The sequence below is a fragment of the Lissotriton helveticus genome, chromosome 7 (genome assembly GCF_964261635.1).
Source record: "Lissotriton helveticus chromosome 7, aLisHel1.1, whole genome shotgun sequence".
Lineage (NCBI taxonomy): Eukaryota > Metazoa > Chordata > Amphibia > Caudata > Salamandridae > Lissotriton > Lissotriton helveticus.
Window position 1 is genome coordinate 501,396,754 of NC_136068.1, and position 15,469 is coordinate 501,412,222.

The 15,469-nt window shown below is 44.8% G+C and overlaps 1 protein-coding gene across 1 annotated transcript in view; it reads right to left on the bottom strand.

Moving 5' to 3' along the window:
• Positions 1–7,999: 7,999 nt before the first annotated feature.
• Positions 8,000–15,469, bottom strand: part of LOC144768681 (putative DBH-like monooxygenase protein 2) — a 335,111-nt gene continuing 327,641 nt past the window's right edge. The window contains exon 13 of the mRNA XM_078652511.1: positions 8,000–10,560. Within this exon, the coding sequence (XP_078508637.1) occupies positions 10,345–10,560 (216 nt within the window). The 3' untranslated portion in view covers positions 8,000–10,344. The remainder of the gene's footprint in view (positions 10,561–15,469) is intronic.

Sequence of the window (15,469 nt, forward strand, 5' to 3'; positions counted from 1 at the left end):
CGTTTCGTTCAATTGTTGAACTTCGTCAGGGCAAGCGTGAAGATATATGAGTAGTGGCGAGCAGTGCTTCTTAACAGAGTGGTTCTTGTGGCCCAATCTGGTCCGGGCCCTGGTGTTAAGATGAAGGCCAAATTGGTTGGTCTCTGGACTGGGTCAGTAGCGTGGGCCTCCTTGGACCCGGTTAGTGTTCCTGCAGTCAGGAACAGCTTTGTCTCAACTCACGGAAAGGCATCCCAACATTGCTATCACCGCCCTACGTGCTAAACCCTTAACAGGGACAGTCCACTGTCAGTAAAATGAGAGCATGCTTGATGCACCCCTCCAGGGCACAGGACTTGTCCAAGACCTTATTCATGTCAAGGGCAGTCCTGGATCTCTGCACACACACTGGATTAGGATGAAATTAGGGCTAACGTCAAAAACCAGGATATCATACTCTCAGTCTGGCACTTATGGCAGGGGAACAAGTTGGTACACCATGCAGGGGACACTCCCGTCCAAACAGTGATATTGGTTCAACGAGCTGTGAAAGAGACAAGCCTGACAGCTGATAATCCTTGGCACATTGTGGGTATCCATAAATCGATAGTGCCGATCCCCAATATAAGGATGCTGGAAATCACTGGTATATGATGAAAATCCCTGGCCTGTGCTGGTAACTCATGGGCATGTAAAGCAGAATGGATCAATGTTTTGCAGTAGCATCTTATGTTTGTGGAACAAATATGTATTTCCTAGAAATAAAAAGCTAGAATTTCTGGACAAAGCCAGAGTTTTTTCATGAACATTATATTTCTGTTTATTTATCCAAAATGTAAAACATTTGATAGAAAAATCGGCATATTTCCTGATACCGGCAAGATTGTGTTAGACAGTAAATGGTTGTTCAAATTACATATTTACAAATGCATAATTGTATGAGACCTACTAAGCAAATACATAGCTCCTAGCCGACTGAGCTTCACAAGAACAATAATACAAAGGATTGGGAGTGAAGTACGGGGCAGCAGCGTGCATAGGGGTGGAGATAGCAACTGACTGGAGCACATACAGAGAGGAGGGCAGCTGCACTAGGTCGAAGCTGTAAGAGAGAGGAGGCCAATCAATGCTTACCTCTTGGTTGCACGTTCTACTTGAGTAATGTTACAGATAGGGATTGTCAGGCAAAGTGAAAGTGTGAGAGAAATAAATGAGGTGGATGGATCATGGAGAACTTTAAGTAGGAGGCACTGCTAACCAGGTAGTTATGCGGTGAATTACAGTACATGGTGATCACATGGTAGTTAACGAATAAGGGAAGTTTGAGCAGTTTGTGGCTGAGGGGGTGGGCCGTTAATCCTTCAGAAGAGTTTGGACACTTAGGGGTGTCACTGTGACAAAGATGTGCTTGAAGAGGTCTAACCAGAGGTGAAAGAGCAATATTTAAAGCTGATAGCAGTCTGATAATTCACACTGAATTTGAGAGGCATATTATTAATGGTATGCAGATTTTACCCCATGGGTTAAGGGATGGGTAAGGGGTAGAAGCAAAGGAAGATAAGGGGTTTTAGGTTTTATAGGGGGGAGTGGGATTTTCAGGGTTCAGGGTCAGGTAGAGGTAAAGGAAGGGAAGGATTTTTTTAGGGTTCAAGGGCATATAGAGGTAAAGGGTTCAGGTGAGCAGCGGTAAAGGGAAGTAAGGGCTTTTTAGGGTTCAAGGGTGAAGTCATGTAGGGTAAAGCCCTGCATTGTTAGGTCAAATATTCATTATTGCTGACTCTCTAGTGCCAGAGAGCACTTTCTGCTGTGGTTGGTATTTCATGACTCATGTGGAGGCATTTTATCATCTGGCATTAGTTCTGGTGAGAACACAGAGTCAGTTTATGATACAATTTAACATTAATACAAATAAACCTTATTCTGGAGGGGAGAGAACAGACACATTTCTTGTATTTAATTATACCAGGACGTGACATTGATCCTCATGCACGTAGATATTATAAGAGTTTTGCATATTATATATAAAATTATATAGTTGTTGTTGCTGTCTACTATGTTGCTAAATTCTCGATTTCTAATACCACCAAAGCATATTGATTGATCCTCCATTGATCCGTTATATTTAATTACATACATTTTAAATTCCAGGCACATGGCTTCTGAGCCTTTGGACTGGAGGGGTTGCCAGAGAATCGGGGGTAATTTCGGTTGATTTTTAAACAAACAAATCTAGGATCAATTCCCAAGTATTTAGAGCAAGGCATTCACTTGCTTCTTAGCTCTTTAGTACAAAATGTATCTTTTAGAACAAAACAAATGTTCAGCATCTGCTCACCATTTCTTTAAGAATGATTTGTGCACAGCATACCAATTCAAGGTTATTATGGGTTTAGTGAACAGTAACACTGCTTTCCTATTTTCCTTTACTAGAGTGTGGGAACTGTAACTACCAAAAAACATCTCAGGTGATCTAGTCAAATGGCCTAATATAGCACTGTTGATGTTGATTATCTTTTGCTGGTATGTATACAGTTTGGGGGACTCCAAACCTTGTGTTCCTAGGGCCAGATTTATTAAGGAGCTGTGTTGACATTGCATCAAGCAAACTTCCTTATTTCAAATTTACAAAGCCAAGCAAAGGCCAATTTGCGCCACCTTCCGTGGCTTTGCAAAGAAATGTAATGCAAAGCAGCTTCTTGACTTTAACTATAACTGCTGAATTTCTATGGTTTTGTGTGTGTGAAATTTGAATCTAACTATAACGTCCCTGTAACCTTTGTTTTTTTCAGTGAAATTCTATGTTTTTTAATGCTATTGCCTAACTATAACGACCCTGAAACTTTTGCTTTTTCAGGGAATTCAATGTTTTTAATGCTATTTTATAACTAGAAACGTTCCGGTAACCTTTGTTTTTTTCAGTGAATTTCTAGTTAAAAAAAAAATAAAGTAATATGTAATTGCCATGTGTTAATCCAACAGCCGCTGTGCACAACTTTGGTTGTGCGCGGCCGGGGGTTGACTGCAGAGCCTGGCCGAAGCACTAACACGCAGCCAACCCCTCGCGGCAGACAGCCTTAGGCTGTGTGTAGCCGCGGGTTGGCCACAAAGGTAGCCAACTTGCAGGCCTCCTCCCAGGGCCACTTTTGGCCCCAGTGACACCATTCCTGGGGATTTGTGCATTGTTTAGGGGGAGGGGGCACAGGGCCCCCTCCATGGCCCACTTATCCTGGGTACCCCATTCCCTTGGGCCTGGCAGCATATTTCTGGGGTAGGGGGGCATGCAGCCCCCTTCCCCATGCTGATTTCAGCCCGGCCCAAATCCCAGGGCCTAGCACCATATTTAATGGGCAGGCAGACATTTAGTCCCTTACCTGGCGAATTTTGGCCCCGGGGGTCCCTGGAGCCCAGCACATTTTGTGAGGGAGGGTGGCATGTGTCCCTTATCCCTGTACCGATTTTAGCCCTGGGGCCAGATGCAGGTTTTTGTCGGAGGGGGTATGTGGCCCTGCCTCCCTGGGCTGTTATGGCCCCGGGAACACCATCTTCCGGGTCCGGCCATATTTCAAAGGGGGAGGGTGGCATGAAGCCCCCCTCCCCAGACCAATTTCAGCCCAGGGCACCACATTCCCCTGGGCCCAGCCAATAAAGGGTGGGTGCCCTGGTGCCCACCCAGGCACCACCACACTAAGGTTGGGGACCACTGGAGGATGCCCGCAGACCCAACTGACTCCCTGCCTTCAGCAGTCCAGGCACTGCTCCTGCCCTCAGGGAGAGGCTAATAATGCTGCTCACTGTGGGCTGGAATGTCTTCACCTGTTTCCCTGCCAGCTTCGCTGTGGGGAGAGAATCATCTGTTTCCCTGCCCACAACAATGCCAGCTTCGCTGTGGACAGGGAAATAGATGTAAAGTCTGCTCCCAACAGGCGGGAGCACGGAAGTGGATCTGGTGTTTGCTCTCTCTTGGTGTGAGATTTGAAATTGCTCCCCCTAAGCGAGAGCAAACACAGGTTTACCTGCCTGCGCCAGTGTGGGGAGGAAAACATCTATGTCCCGGAGGTGGGCTCCTGGGACATTGCGTGAGCCGGCCCTAGGGCATGTGTTCCCCAGGGCCAATAATGGCTCAGGAAGGGGGCTGCGCAGACCCCCTCCCCATTTCATGCATGGCTGGGCTTCGGCGGAATAGGGTGCCCGGGACTGACTGCAGCCTGTGAAGGGGGGGCACACAACCACCCTCCCCCGCCTGGCCACCAGGGGATAGAGTCCCTGGAGCTGAAATTGGCCATGGAAGGGGGGGCCACTTGCCCCCTCCCCCTATGTACTGCAGCCGGGACCCTGGGGACAGGTTCCCCATGGCCGAACGTTCCTGGGGAGGGGGCTGCATGCCGGCTCCCCCTCAATTTAGCAGTCTGGCCTCGGGGGATGGGGCGCCCAGCCAAAATAGGTCTGGGGAAGGGAGCTTTGTGCCTCCTTTGTATCTAGCGTTATAGAAACAAGGGTTCCTAGCTTATTTAAAATAATCACAATACAGTATAGCACACAATGGACTACTATACGTTGACTTTCCAATGCCCAGCCGGGCAAGGAATTTATTTATCAATCAATGTAAATTTTATCATCTTGTCCGGGCGGCCCTACCCACACCGCCCGCAAATAACACAATTGAATCCAACTGGGGCTTACCACCTGTGACAGGGCATGTAAAATGTGGACAATGTATTGTGTGTGATTTGACACTGGAGGGGCGCACTTTCAGTCACAATAATGTCACAAATGAGATGAAAGTCTTAACAAACTGCAATAGTTGTAATGTAATTTATGCGGTCTTATGCCCTTGTCCAAAAATGTATGTGGGGCAAACCACACAGAAGGTGAAGACGCGCATAAGCCAACACCGGAGCCGCATAAGATGCGGGACTCTCAATGCCCCGCTAGTGGAACATTTTTCATCCCTGAAACACACGGCTGACGTCCTGAGATGGACAGTCCTGAAATCGGTGAAATTACCACAAAGAGGCGGTAATCTGCAACAAATCCTGAATCGCGAGGAATTGAAATCAATCATACAGTTTAATACCATCCACACGGGATTGAACCGGAGAGAGGACTGGACCACTCTCTTGTGAATAAACTATATCGAATTTAGGAACTGCAAAGCAGAAAGACTTATGGGTCTCATCTATCTGGTGTTAAGTTATTAATGAACATATATGTGTCACAATTGTTTCACTCACACCGACTTCACTGGTACGCATGCACTCCCCTCACCCCCTATGCGTCTTGCCAAGCGACAGCCTGTGTTATACTACCCCTGCAGCCGACCCTTTGCTTACCCAATCAGGTGGATTTTTGTCCCGTAATTCTAGTGGGCAACACATGAAGAGCAATTTGCGCTAACCTAATCCCCCCCCACTGGGACCTCATGCAATCACAAGCTATGGGTTCTCATACTTCTTAACATCATAGTACCCTTGAACTCCGGGACATTTCAAGATGGCGCCCATGTAAGCGCCCAAGAACCACTTCCATTACTGTAGCCATTCAAGACGGGGACACTGTTCCAAGATGGCGCCTGAAGTTGCCTCCACGTGACCGGACCGCTAAACTATGACTAGCATTCCTAGGAATACCAGCGGTAACCGGCATTGAAACGAAGCATCCCGGCCAGACGCGAGCTCCAACCTGACTCGGTAAGTGGCTCTTCCCCGCTGGCGCCCGAACGGACATTGAGTCCGATCCTGACCATGTCTCAGAGATTGGGCGCCAAGTAAACTTCATCCTTATTTTTCAGCGCAACATTGACGACATTGATCGATTATAGAGTGTACAACTTACCCCGGCCATCGAGCCTTCAGTGTACCACTCAAGAACGCTTAATAAGGTAAACCTCCTTAACAATTGTCCGTTTAGACCCTCCGGACTGAATTCCTGAAAATCATGATATAACTTTGAACATAATTTATTTCAGCCCGTTAAACAAATCGGCGCTGTAAGAAGTCGAACCATTTCACCCCAAGAATCATTTGGAAACGCATACGAATTAAAACGAGCTCACAATGGGTATGTAATCTAAACAAATCACTTGTTCCTTGGCCCGCCCCTACCACGCATACTAAAGTGCATCTTTCCCACAGCTCGGCTTAAAGCCGCGATGGGATATATCTAAACCCTTCAACCAGGACCAGTACTGTACCCCTGGCTGCCACCGGACGCTACCCGTGGGTGCCCGAAGAAAGCCTGACGCCTTACTCAATACCTCGCAACAAAGAGGTACGTCCTGTGTTGACCAGCAAACCATTGAAAAACCAGAGATGCATGTGGCCCGGCTCAAACACCAGCTCACTGAGTCACGGGCATCCCCCATTCACTAAATACACTGCTGCACAATCCCCTCAGTCACTCGTTGTGCACAAACTCCCAATATCTTCTGCACATGAGTCACTGCGATTCCGAGGCTCAGTGTTAATGTATAAATGCAACGTGACTATGTACTTTACAAATGGCACTGTCACCCAGCACATGTCACAAACTGTGATTTCAGATGTATAATGGAAAGTTTAAGGCATGCGTTGACCGCTCTCCTCAATAACTGTTTTCTCTAAAGATTTTTCTTTGTGCTTGTTTCCTTATTTTCTCAACAGGCTTTGTTACATTCAGGCAACTCTAATTTTTAAGTCCTGATGATGATCCCAATTAACTAATTGAGCGAAGGGATCGAAACGTCGACACCTATGAGTGTACATACATGTAGCATTTTAAAATTTGATATTGTTTGTGTCACTCCAGGCGACACTGTCACTATTTCTTTTCAATTATAAGTGCCCTGATTTGCTCTTTTTTCCTTGCCTGAAAACACCCCTTTCACTTTTCTCTATCTTCTCTTTTTCAAAGTACGGCACAGGCTTGTGTCATACTACCTGTCTGAAAAATATTGTGATAAAATTGACATTGATTGATAAATAAATTCCTTGCCCGGCTGGGCATTGGAAAGTCAACGTATAGTAGTCCACTGTGTGCTATACTGTATTGTGATTATTTTAAATAAGCTAGGAACCCTTGTTTCTATAACGCAGTTATACCCATGGTTCTTGGCTACCCGCTGGGTTTCCCTTGTCTTTCAAAAAAACTCCTTTGTATCTAGCGGCAAGGCCCTGGGGATGGTGTCCCAGGAGCGAAAGCGGCCAGGGAGGGGACCTCACGTTCCCCCACCCCATATTATAATTAAAGATTCCCCCCAGCACCTGGCCTACTCGGAGGGCTAAGTGAGGCAGACCACACTTGTTTTTTTGTTTGTTTTATTTTGCCACTGATCCTCTGCGAATTTGCAGTACATTTAAAAAATAAAACGCTTTTGGCCCAAGGCAGGTTGCCCGTTGGACCCCACCATCAGGCCTAGGGGGTCAGGGTATTCCTACCCTAACCCCTGTGTGACTTTTTTGCTTTTTTAATTGGGACTCAGCTGAGTCTGAGCCCCAAGATGGCTGCCACCACTTCCTGGCTGAAGTGGTGGTAGTCAATCAAGACATAGCTGTTGGCTCATGGATCCTCATCTCTAGATATACATAAATATTTTTCTTTAGTAACTCCAAAACTATGGTACAGATTTATAACAAATTATGAAAAGCATTCTTTCTGGATCAAGATCTAGCTTTCTGCCAAATTTGTTGTAATTCCAATCAGTGGTTCGGGTTCTAGTTGTGTGTAAACTCCCTATTGGAAACTGCAAAGCCGAAATGCATTTTTTTACGCCCCCCCCCATTTTTTCATTGGTCCCCACTTGAGAAATAACCCCGTAAGTTTACAGACAGATGCCGAAATGAGTTGCAAACTAGTTTTGAAATGTTCGTGAGGATTTGTCAAATGGCTTTAAAGGTATTAGCAAAATAAATAATGCTATTCCTATAAAAACCTGATTTAAATTTTGGCGGACGGGTTACTCCATCACAACAGTGGTGGATATCCTGTCCGCCGGAATATAAATCCCATTATATCTTATGAGATTTATATTTCTGCAGACGGGCTATCCATCAACGTAGTAATGGAGTAACCTGTTCTCCAAGATCGGATTCAGGCAGTAGGTCCTAACTATAAACACCAACTGACGACCGGCAGTAGGTAATATATAAATAAATATATATAGAGATAGATGGGTGGATGGATAAATGATGGATGGATGGATGGATGGATGGATGGATGGATGGATGGATGGATGGATAGATAGATAGATAGATAGATAGATAGATAGATACATAGATAGATAGATAGATAGATAGATAGATAATTAGATAGATAGATATTTTACCCAGTGGCTGTCGCCACTAGGTAGTTATAGTTAGGTCAGGTGTTCCACAGGAAAAGTGTTTTTGTGTTGATAATAACTTTGGACCCATTTGATGAATCTCCACGAAACATTCTAAAAAGATGGCCAAAATGCAAAAATTAGATCAGCAATTTTTGCATGGATCCCAGGGACTCCTGTGAGATTGCGGGGGAATATAACAAAGGCGCAGGTGCTGTATTTTTCAATTATTGGGCCGAGGAACCCACTACCTGGCGTTGCATTTCATAAGGGGTGGGGGGCGCAAGGCGCCCCTCCTCTAACCATTTTAGGCCCCGTGGAGCCCATCCCGGGGCTGAAATGTGTACTGAAGGGGAGGGAGCATCATTGAGGTCATCAATGATGTAATCAGTGATGTCATAAATTATGCCATAGATCATATCATGAGTGATGTAATATGTGAGGTCATAAGCAGTGCATGGCGAGGGCTCAAGTTATAGTTAGCTCTGAATTGGTGAATTTTAGTGTTTTTTAGTGCAAAACAGTAATTTTGTCACCGACATATTCACCTAATTATAACATTGCTTTAACCTTGGTTTTTTCAGTGAATTTCCAAGTTAAAAAAAACCAAAAATAGATCTTTTTATCACACCTAACTATAATGTTACCTTGCAAGGTAAAGGCAAGTGTGTGGTAAAGGCACGCGCGATAAAGGCTTTGCGTGGTAAAAGAATAGTAGTAAAGCAAAGTGTGAGTAAAGGCTGTTTCCACCTGCATGATATCTAGGACAGTGGCCAGAGCTGTTAACAAATATTCTACACAGTTTGGTAGGTGTGATTGTCATCCAAATGTATAAAATATTTTATGACATTATTACTACTGCTGAGTGAGAAAAATATAGAGAGTGTGAGCGAAAAGGACAGATTTGGCCCTATTATATGTGGTAAAAAACATCAAAATCTTGATCATGAAAGAAACTACACCTTAGTCTGTATGCTAGTCAGCAGTCCTACGATGATACATTGGACAGAGTGGTATTCGTGGATAGGAAACTGCTGTAGCAGCCATTGACTTATGTGATTTTTCCAATTACCAGCTGGTAAAATCAGGTGCAGTGTTCCAACACCATGGAAGATCGAGTGGGGGAACAAGGCCCACTCGGAATCAAGTGAAGTGGAATTCTATGCGGTAATTTAGCTCCACGTGATTCATAAGCTGGGCCTTGGTCACTGTAAGTTTGCAAACAGTGGGAAAGTTCCGTTTTGCACAGGCTCCTACCTTAGGGAGCATGGAATTTATGAAGTGTTACAATTGGGAATAGAGTGTAACCGATGGTCAGTGCTAATATGCATAGACGGTAAACTGTAGTAATGTATTAGTCTGGATGCAAATGTATTCATAGGATCTCCTTAATGCAAATTATAATTGGTGATTTGTACATACATGAAACTGCACTTTAAATACCAGCTACTATGTGTGTGGAACATAAGTGAATTGATATGATTTCCTTTCTGCCATCTATAATTACTGGTTGGACCATGTGTGAAATTGCACTTTATTTGATTACTTCTTTATGTGTGCACAATGTATGGTTACCTTCTTCATTGCAGGTGTAATTGTTTTATTGATGCACATATTGTTGCTTTATGTTTTTAAGGATATATTTTGTATCCAAAATAAACATAGTTGGTGACAATGTTGACACTACTGCTATTATTATTATTATTAGTAGTAGTAGAATAATCAGAAATTATAAGAAATTTGACAGAAGGTATGGAACAAATGGCAATATATTTTAATTTTAATATTCAACCTCAACGTTGGCCATCTCAATCAGTATTAATATTATTATAATTAATATTATCATTATTATTAGTAGTAGTAGTACTAGTAGTAGTATTAGCAGTAGTATTTATGTTTTATTATTATTATTACAACAATACTGGAAATAAAAATAAATGAGACAACACAATTTTTTCTGATTAAGACTGAACTATTTAGCCATTTTTCCAAACCTTCCATCAAAAATGTTTAACAACCAGTGTGCAGTATGTGAAATGAGCTTATGACTAGTCAAAAACAAACCACCCTCAAAGAGTACAGCAAAGAATGATGAAGAAACACAGGAGGGAACCCTGGAACAGCAGAGGGCCACAATGCGGAAGCCAGATCAGGTGAACACTGGTAGCATAGTTGTGGAGGAGTGTGGTGGCCATACAGGGCTTTCCTGCAGCACTGGAATTGGTGGTGTTACTGTAATATACCTCCTGGATGTCAAGGATTGGACCAAAGTCAAGAACGGCTTCCTGTTAAGACAGGGGGAAGAAAAACTGAGCATTACAAAAACATGTGCAACACATAATTGAAATACACATAGCAGTATTTGTCCACACTATTTGCATTTGCTTGTCTTTAAATAAGTAGGGAAGGCGATGTCTAGTGGTCAAGTCACTAAATACCTAGGAAAGTTTAATTCAATAGAAATTATGCCTCTAATTTAAACAAATTGCTTGAGAAAAAACATACGAGTTCCCTTTACCTTATTTAAGTAATTTGCTAAGATATACAGCATTTGGAAACAAGGTGAGACTAGTAATGCATTAAGCACTATAACAATAACTGGATATTCGCACTTTGCAAAAAAGGGCATGTTGCGACAGAAAAGTCCTCTGCATGGTAAAGGACATGTACCCTTGACCTAAGTGCCGAACTGTATGGTTGTGTAAATTTCCAGTCCTGATTTTTTGTCATAGTCAAACACAGATCATGTGTGTGTGCCATGACATTGGCTTGTCTCACGGATTGTGGTCCTTTTGGACCAAGAGGGGTACCTAAAGCGCTACCCTGACAGTGGTGGGAGCATACCAGTAATGATCAGTAGTACTGAACAGGTCCTTTTCACCCCGTGTGACTGGAGTGAGGCCTACAGGATCACTCGCCTTTTTAAAGATTTGGCTGCTGTGTGCTTAACTCACCCTTGGCCTCCATCAGGTAGATGTGAGTGCTAAGCAGTACAGAAAAGTAGTGACTCTGAGCTGGTTGAGTGTGTGCGTGGGAAGAGTACAGTACAGGGATAAAGCAATACTGTGCAGCTTCTGGGTTATTCGATATTAAATTAGTAGGACAGAAGGCAGCCCTGATTATTATTGTTCAATATCCCAGCAGCCTCTGCTCTTCTCTCTTAGCACGCTAAGTGAAGATAGGGGACCTTTACATTACTTCAGGGACATTCAGAATAGGTGATTGACTGATAGGGAGTTCCATTACAGTGCGGGAGAGTATGTGGGTTCCCTATTCAGAAGAATGGCCAAAAGCCCATCAGCCATTTGCAGATGGGCATCATTAGTTGCTCCACGGTGGAGGAGTGTGGGACCAAGGAAGTGGGTCATGACCGGAGGTGGTCATGAATATGCGACAAAAGGGAGGGGGCAGAGTAGAGACCTTTAAAAGTGGGCTAGCTCCATAACCCCCTCTTTGTCCCCTGATGTGCTGCGGGAGCCGGACTGAATTTTTGCTACCCACACACCCCAACATATCTACATTGGAGCCCATTGTACCCGTGTAATAGTTGCCCAGTTGACTGCATCCTTCTGGAGAAGCCTTTAAGGGGTGAGGCTGATTGGAAGGAGGGCTGACCTGCTGGTGTTCCTACCCTTCTAGCCATACCTCAGGTATCCCATGGATTATGTGGGGCATGACCAAGAGTCATGGGATGCCCCAGAAGGGACCAATGCGCTATGCGATCTGTGTCAGAAATGTTTGATGTGTCAGTTTCTCACCTGGTCTTTCTGTACTATGTTGCCCCCAAATGGGGATGTAAATAGAATTTGTGCAATGCTGTGTACGGGTTTGCTGTGTATTTTGTGATATTTTCTATTCAGTGGCGGCCAGCATGGCTAGCGGGTGGTGGGGTGGGCACAGGGGGATTGCACAGGACGGGGGTTGTGGGGGGGTTGCGTATGGTGCAAATATAAAAAATAAAATTAACTTACCTTGGTGCTGTCCGGGTCCCACATCCCTGCTCCTGCTCTCCTCGTGCACATCGGGGAACAGGAAGCAGGCCCCACTGACCAATCACAATGCTGTAATGCAGCGTTGTGATTGGTTTTCAGCATCCTGGTTTGACGCTCAACCAGGGAATGGGGGCCTGGGCAGGTTCTCCATGCAGGCTGTAATGCAGCCTGCATGGAGAACAGGGAAAGTGTGCCCAAGACGGCCGACCAAACAGTCATTGTGCACTTGGGAGTTGGCAAACCACTCCTCCCCTGCCCTGCTCCAAGAACAGAGGAGCCCACCCACCCACCCGCAAAGCAGCAGGAAACAGCATAAAATGATAATAATGCAAAGTAATTATAATTTTATGTTTCTGATTCACACTGCTTAAAAGCAGTGGGGCGACACTCCTTCGGCATAGCGGAGGAGATGCCATTGTTTCTGTTGTGTAATTTTATTTGTTTACAGTGGTTATTATACCACCTTGTTTCATGTGAAGTAATTTGCTATGTTCTAAGCCAAGAAGTTGAGTCTATTGCCTTTGTGGGGGGCGAGGGGACTGCGCAGTTTGTAAGGGTGGTTGACCTCATCTCCATTGCATGAGTGAGCACACTATACAATAGAGTAACCACCCACTCTATCACACATCTTATAGGGGATGTCCAGGCCCAGAAGGAGCGCTTTATTCAACAAACAGTTTAAGGGGTTCTATGCGGATCAGGTCAAACCCCCCACTCAATGGTACAAAACACAATATAACCTGACCCTACTGTAAGAACAGATTCACTTGGAGTTCATGTGTATCTATAGCTCCCACAACTTTGTGTGCTACGTGGGCAATTACTTGTATACTTCTTCCCACCATGAATCCCTGTTCTATTAATTGTTATGTTCCCCACATGTACACACCCAAACGTGCGGTGCAACACAAATTCTACTAAAATAAAATAATGTGAAAAATGCATGAGAACCTGAGCCCACTGATGAGAACCTACCAGTGGACTCCCATGGTTTTACTTCCGTGAGGCACTCCATACGTTTGCACACATTTTTCACATTATTTTATTTTAGTAGTATTTGTGTTGCACCGCACGTTTGGGTGTGTACATGAGTGGAACATAACAATTAATAGAACATGGATTCATGGTGGGAGAAAGTATACAAATAATTGCCCAAGTAGCACACAAAGTTGTGGGAGCTAAAGATACACAGAGGTCCAAGTGAATCTGTTCTTATAGTAGGGTCAGGCCAGAAGGAGCGCTCCCAATAATGAAGCATGCTACATGTACGTGAGCGTTCTAAGTACTTTAACAAGCTAGTTTTTTTTACCTTAGACCTACGCCTTACAATGTGGAGAGTTCTTTTCTTTAGAGTCTGGCAGTGAGATGCTGTGAGAGAAACCAATTCGATCAAAAGGGTTACTGTTTTGATGTTGTTAGTGTCTTTGTGCCTGTGGGCATGGATCAAAACGTGCACTTTTACTACCTGGGCGCCAACTCTTCTGTGTGCAAGTGAAGCTTGCGCTGAGGCAGACAGTGCTGTATATTACAACTTGTGTTGCCCTCACTGTACTATGGCGAGTGTTAGCGTGGTGCTTCCACATCCCTTGCCTGGATAGAACATATTCAGGGATAGCTTCTGCAAACAAAGTTGCACCTGTTCTGTTTTGTGAGGAAATGAAGCTTGCACATTCCTGCATTGTGCCTGTTCTGTACTTGAGCATTTCTGTGTTTGTGAGTGCGAAACTGCACTTTTAAAGGCAGCGTTGTAGTTACCTGAGTTCGAACGATGTTTGCAGTACTATTTACTTTAATAGTGTAGTGTACCTGTTATGAGTGTGTGTGTGCTCTCTTGCGTGTTATGTGTCGGTGAGGCCTGCACTGGCATCATTGTGGTTCACTTTTTCTAAGCGAGGCATGCACTGTTACTCCTAGCTTCTGGTCATGTTGTACTTGGTGTGAATGTGTATTGGGGAAGCTTGCAGTGTTACTGCCCCTACAGTAGTTTATCATGTGTGTGTGTTGTATCTGTTTGAGAGTGCGATGAAAGTTACACTACTGCTACATCACATGTGATGTATCTTTCTATACACACAGTGGCGGCTCCTCCGCTAAGGATCGTTGCCTTACTGCCATAAAGCAGCAAAAGAAAGGAAAAAATAAAATAATAATAACGTTATGTTATAATCATTTTATTTTGTTATCCTACTGCAGCAGCTTGTGTGAGGGGGCGAAGCAGCAGAGCAGGCCAGGAGCGGTAGAACACGCCTAAGTGCATAATAACTGTTTGGTTGGCCCTCTCGGGCGGCCCATAACAGTCATGTGCACTTTCAGTGTTCTCCATGCAGGCTGCATTACAGCCTGCATGAAGAACATCAGTAACTTCATACGCCCAATTCAGAACACTTCTCAAGACCTTGTTGTTTTCTCAGGCATACGAGTAAAGCCTCAATCACTGTGTCACTGTCGCTCCTCCGGCTCTCAGCGCCATGAAACCGCTTGGTGTAAGGGTGCTTAACAAGTATTTTTAACATAACATAACATAACAGAACATGCCCACCCCTCCAGCCACGGCGCTCAAACCAATCCCAACGCTGCATTGCAGCATTGCGAATGGCTGCGAGGAGCATGGGAGTCCTGGTGCTTCCTGCTTACCGTTTCTCCCAGAAAGAGAACGCAGGAGAGGGAGTGGCTGGCCAGCTGGCCTGGCAGGAGGTATTTGTTTTTTTTATTAAACCTGACCCCCCTGGCCCTTCCCCATACCCGGACCACCACTGCTTCTAGGCAGCAGCCGCGGCTGTATACACATGAGGGTAGACTGCAGTGCTGTATGCATTTTTATTACATGTGCGTGTGTGTGTGCGTGTGTATAAATAGGTTGGTTAGCTGCTGCATATGCCATACCTTTTGTGCACGAGCACTGATTCTGTGTGTGATGTATTTTAACACCTGTGTGCGTGTAAGTGTGAGAACTGCACTGCTGTTGCCTGTTCTGTACTTACCTGTGGGAGTGAAGCAGAGCTTAAACAGTTGTTCACGGTGTTCTAACGGCTAAAGAAGTCATAGGAATATTAGGGAAGCTTGCTCTATTGCTACCAGGGCTGTATGTGTTCTGTGCACGAATGCGGGGGGGGGTCTCGCACGGGGGGGTCTTGTGTGGGGAGGGTTGCACTGGGGTGTTGCACGGGGGGTTGCTCGTGGGGAGGGGGGTCGTGAGGGGGGT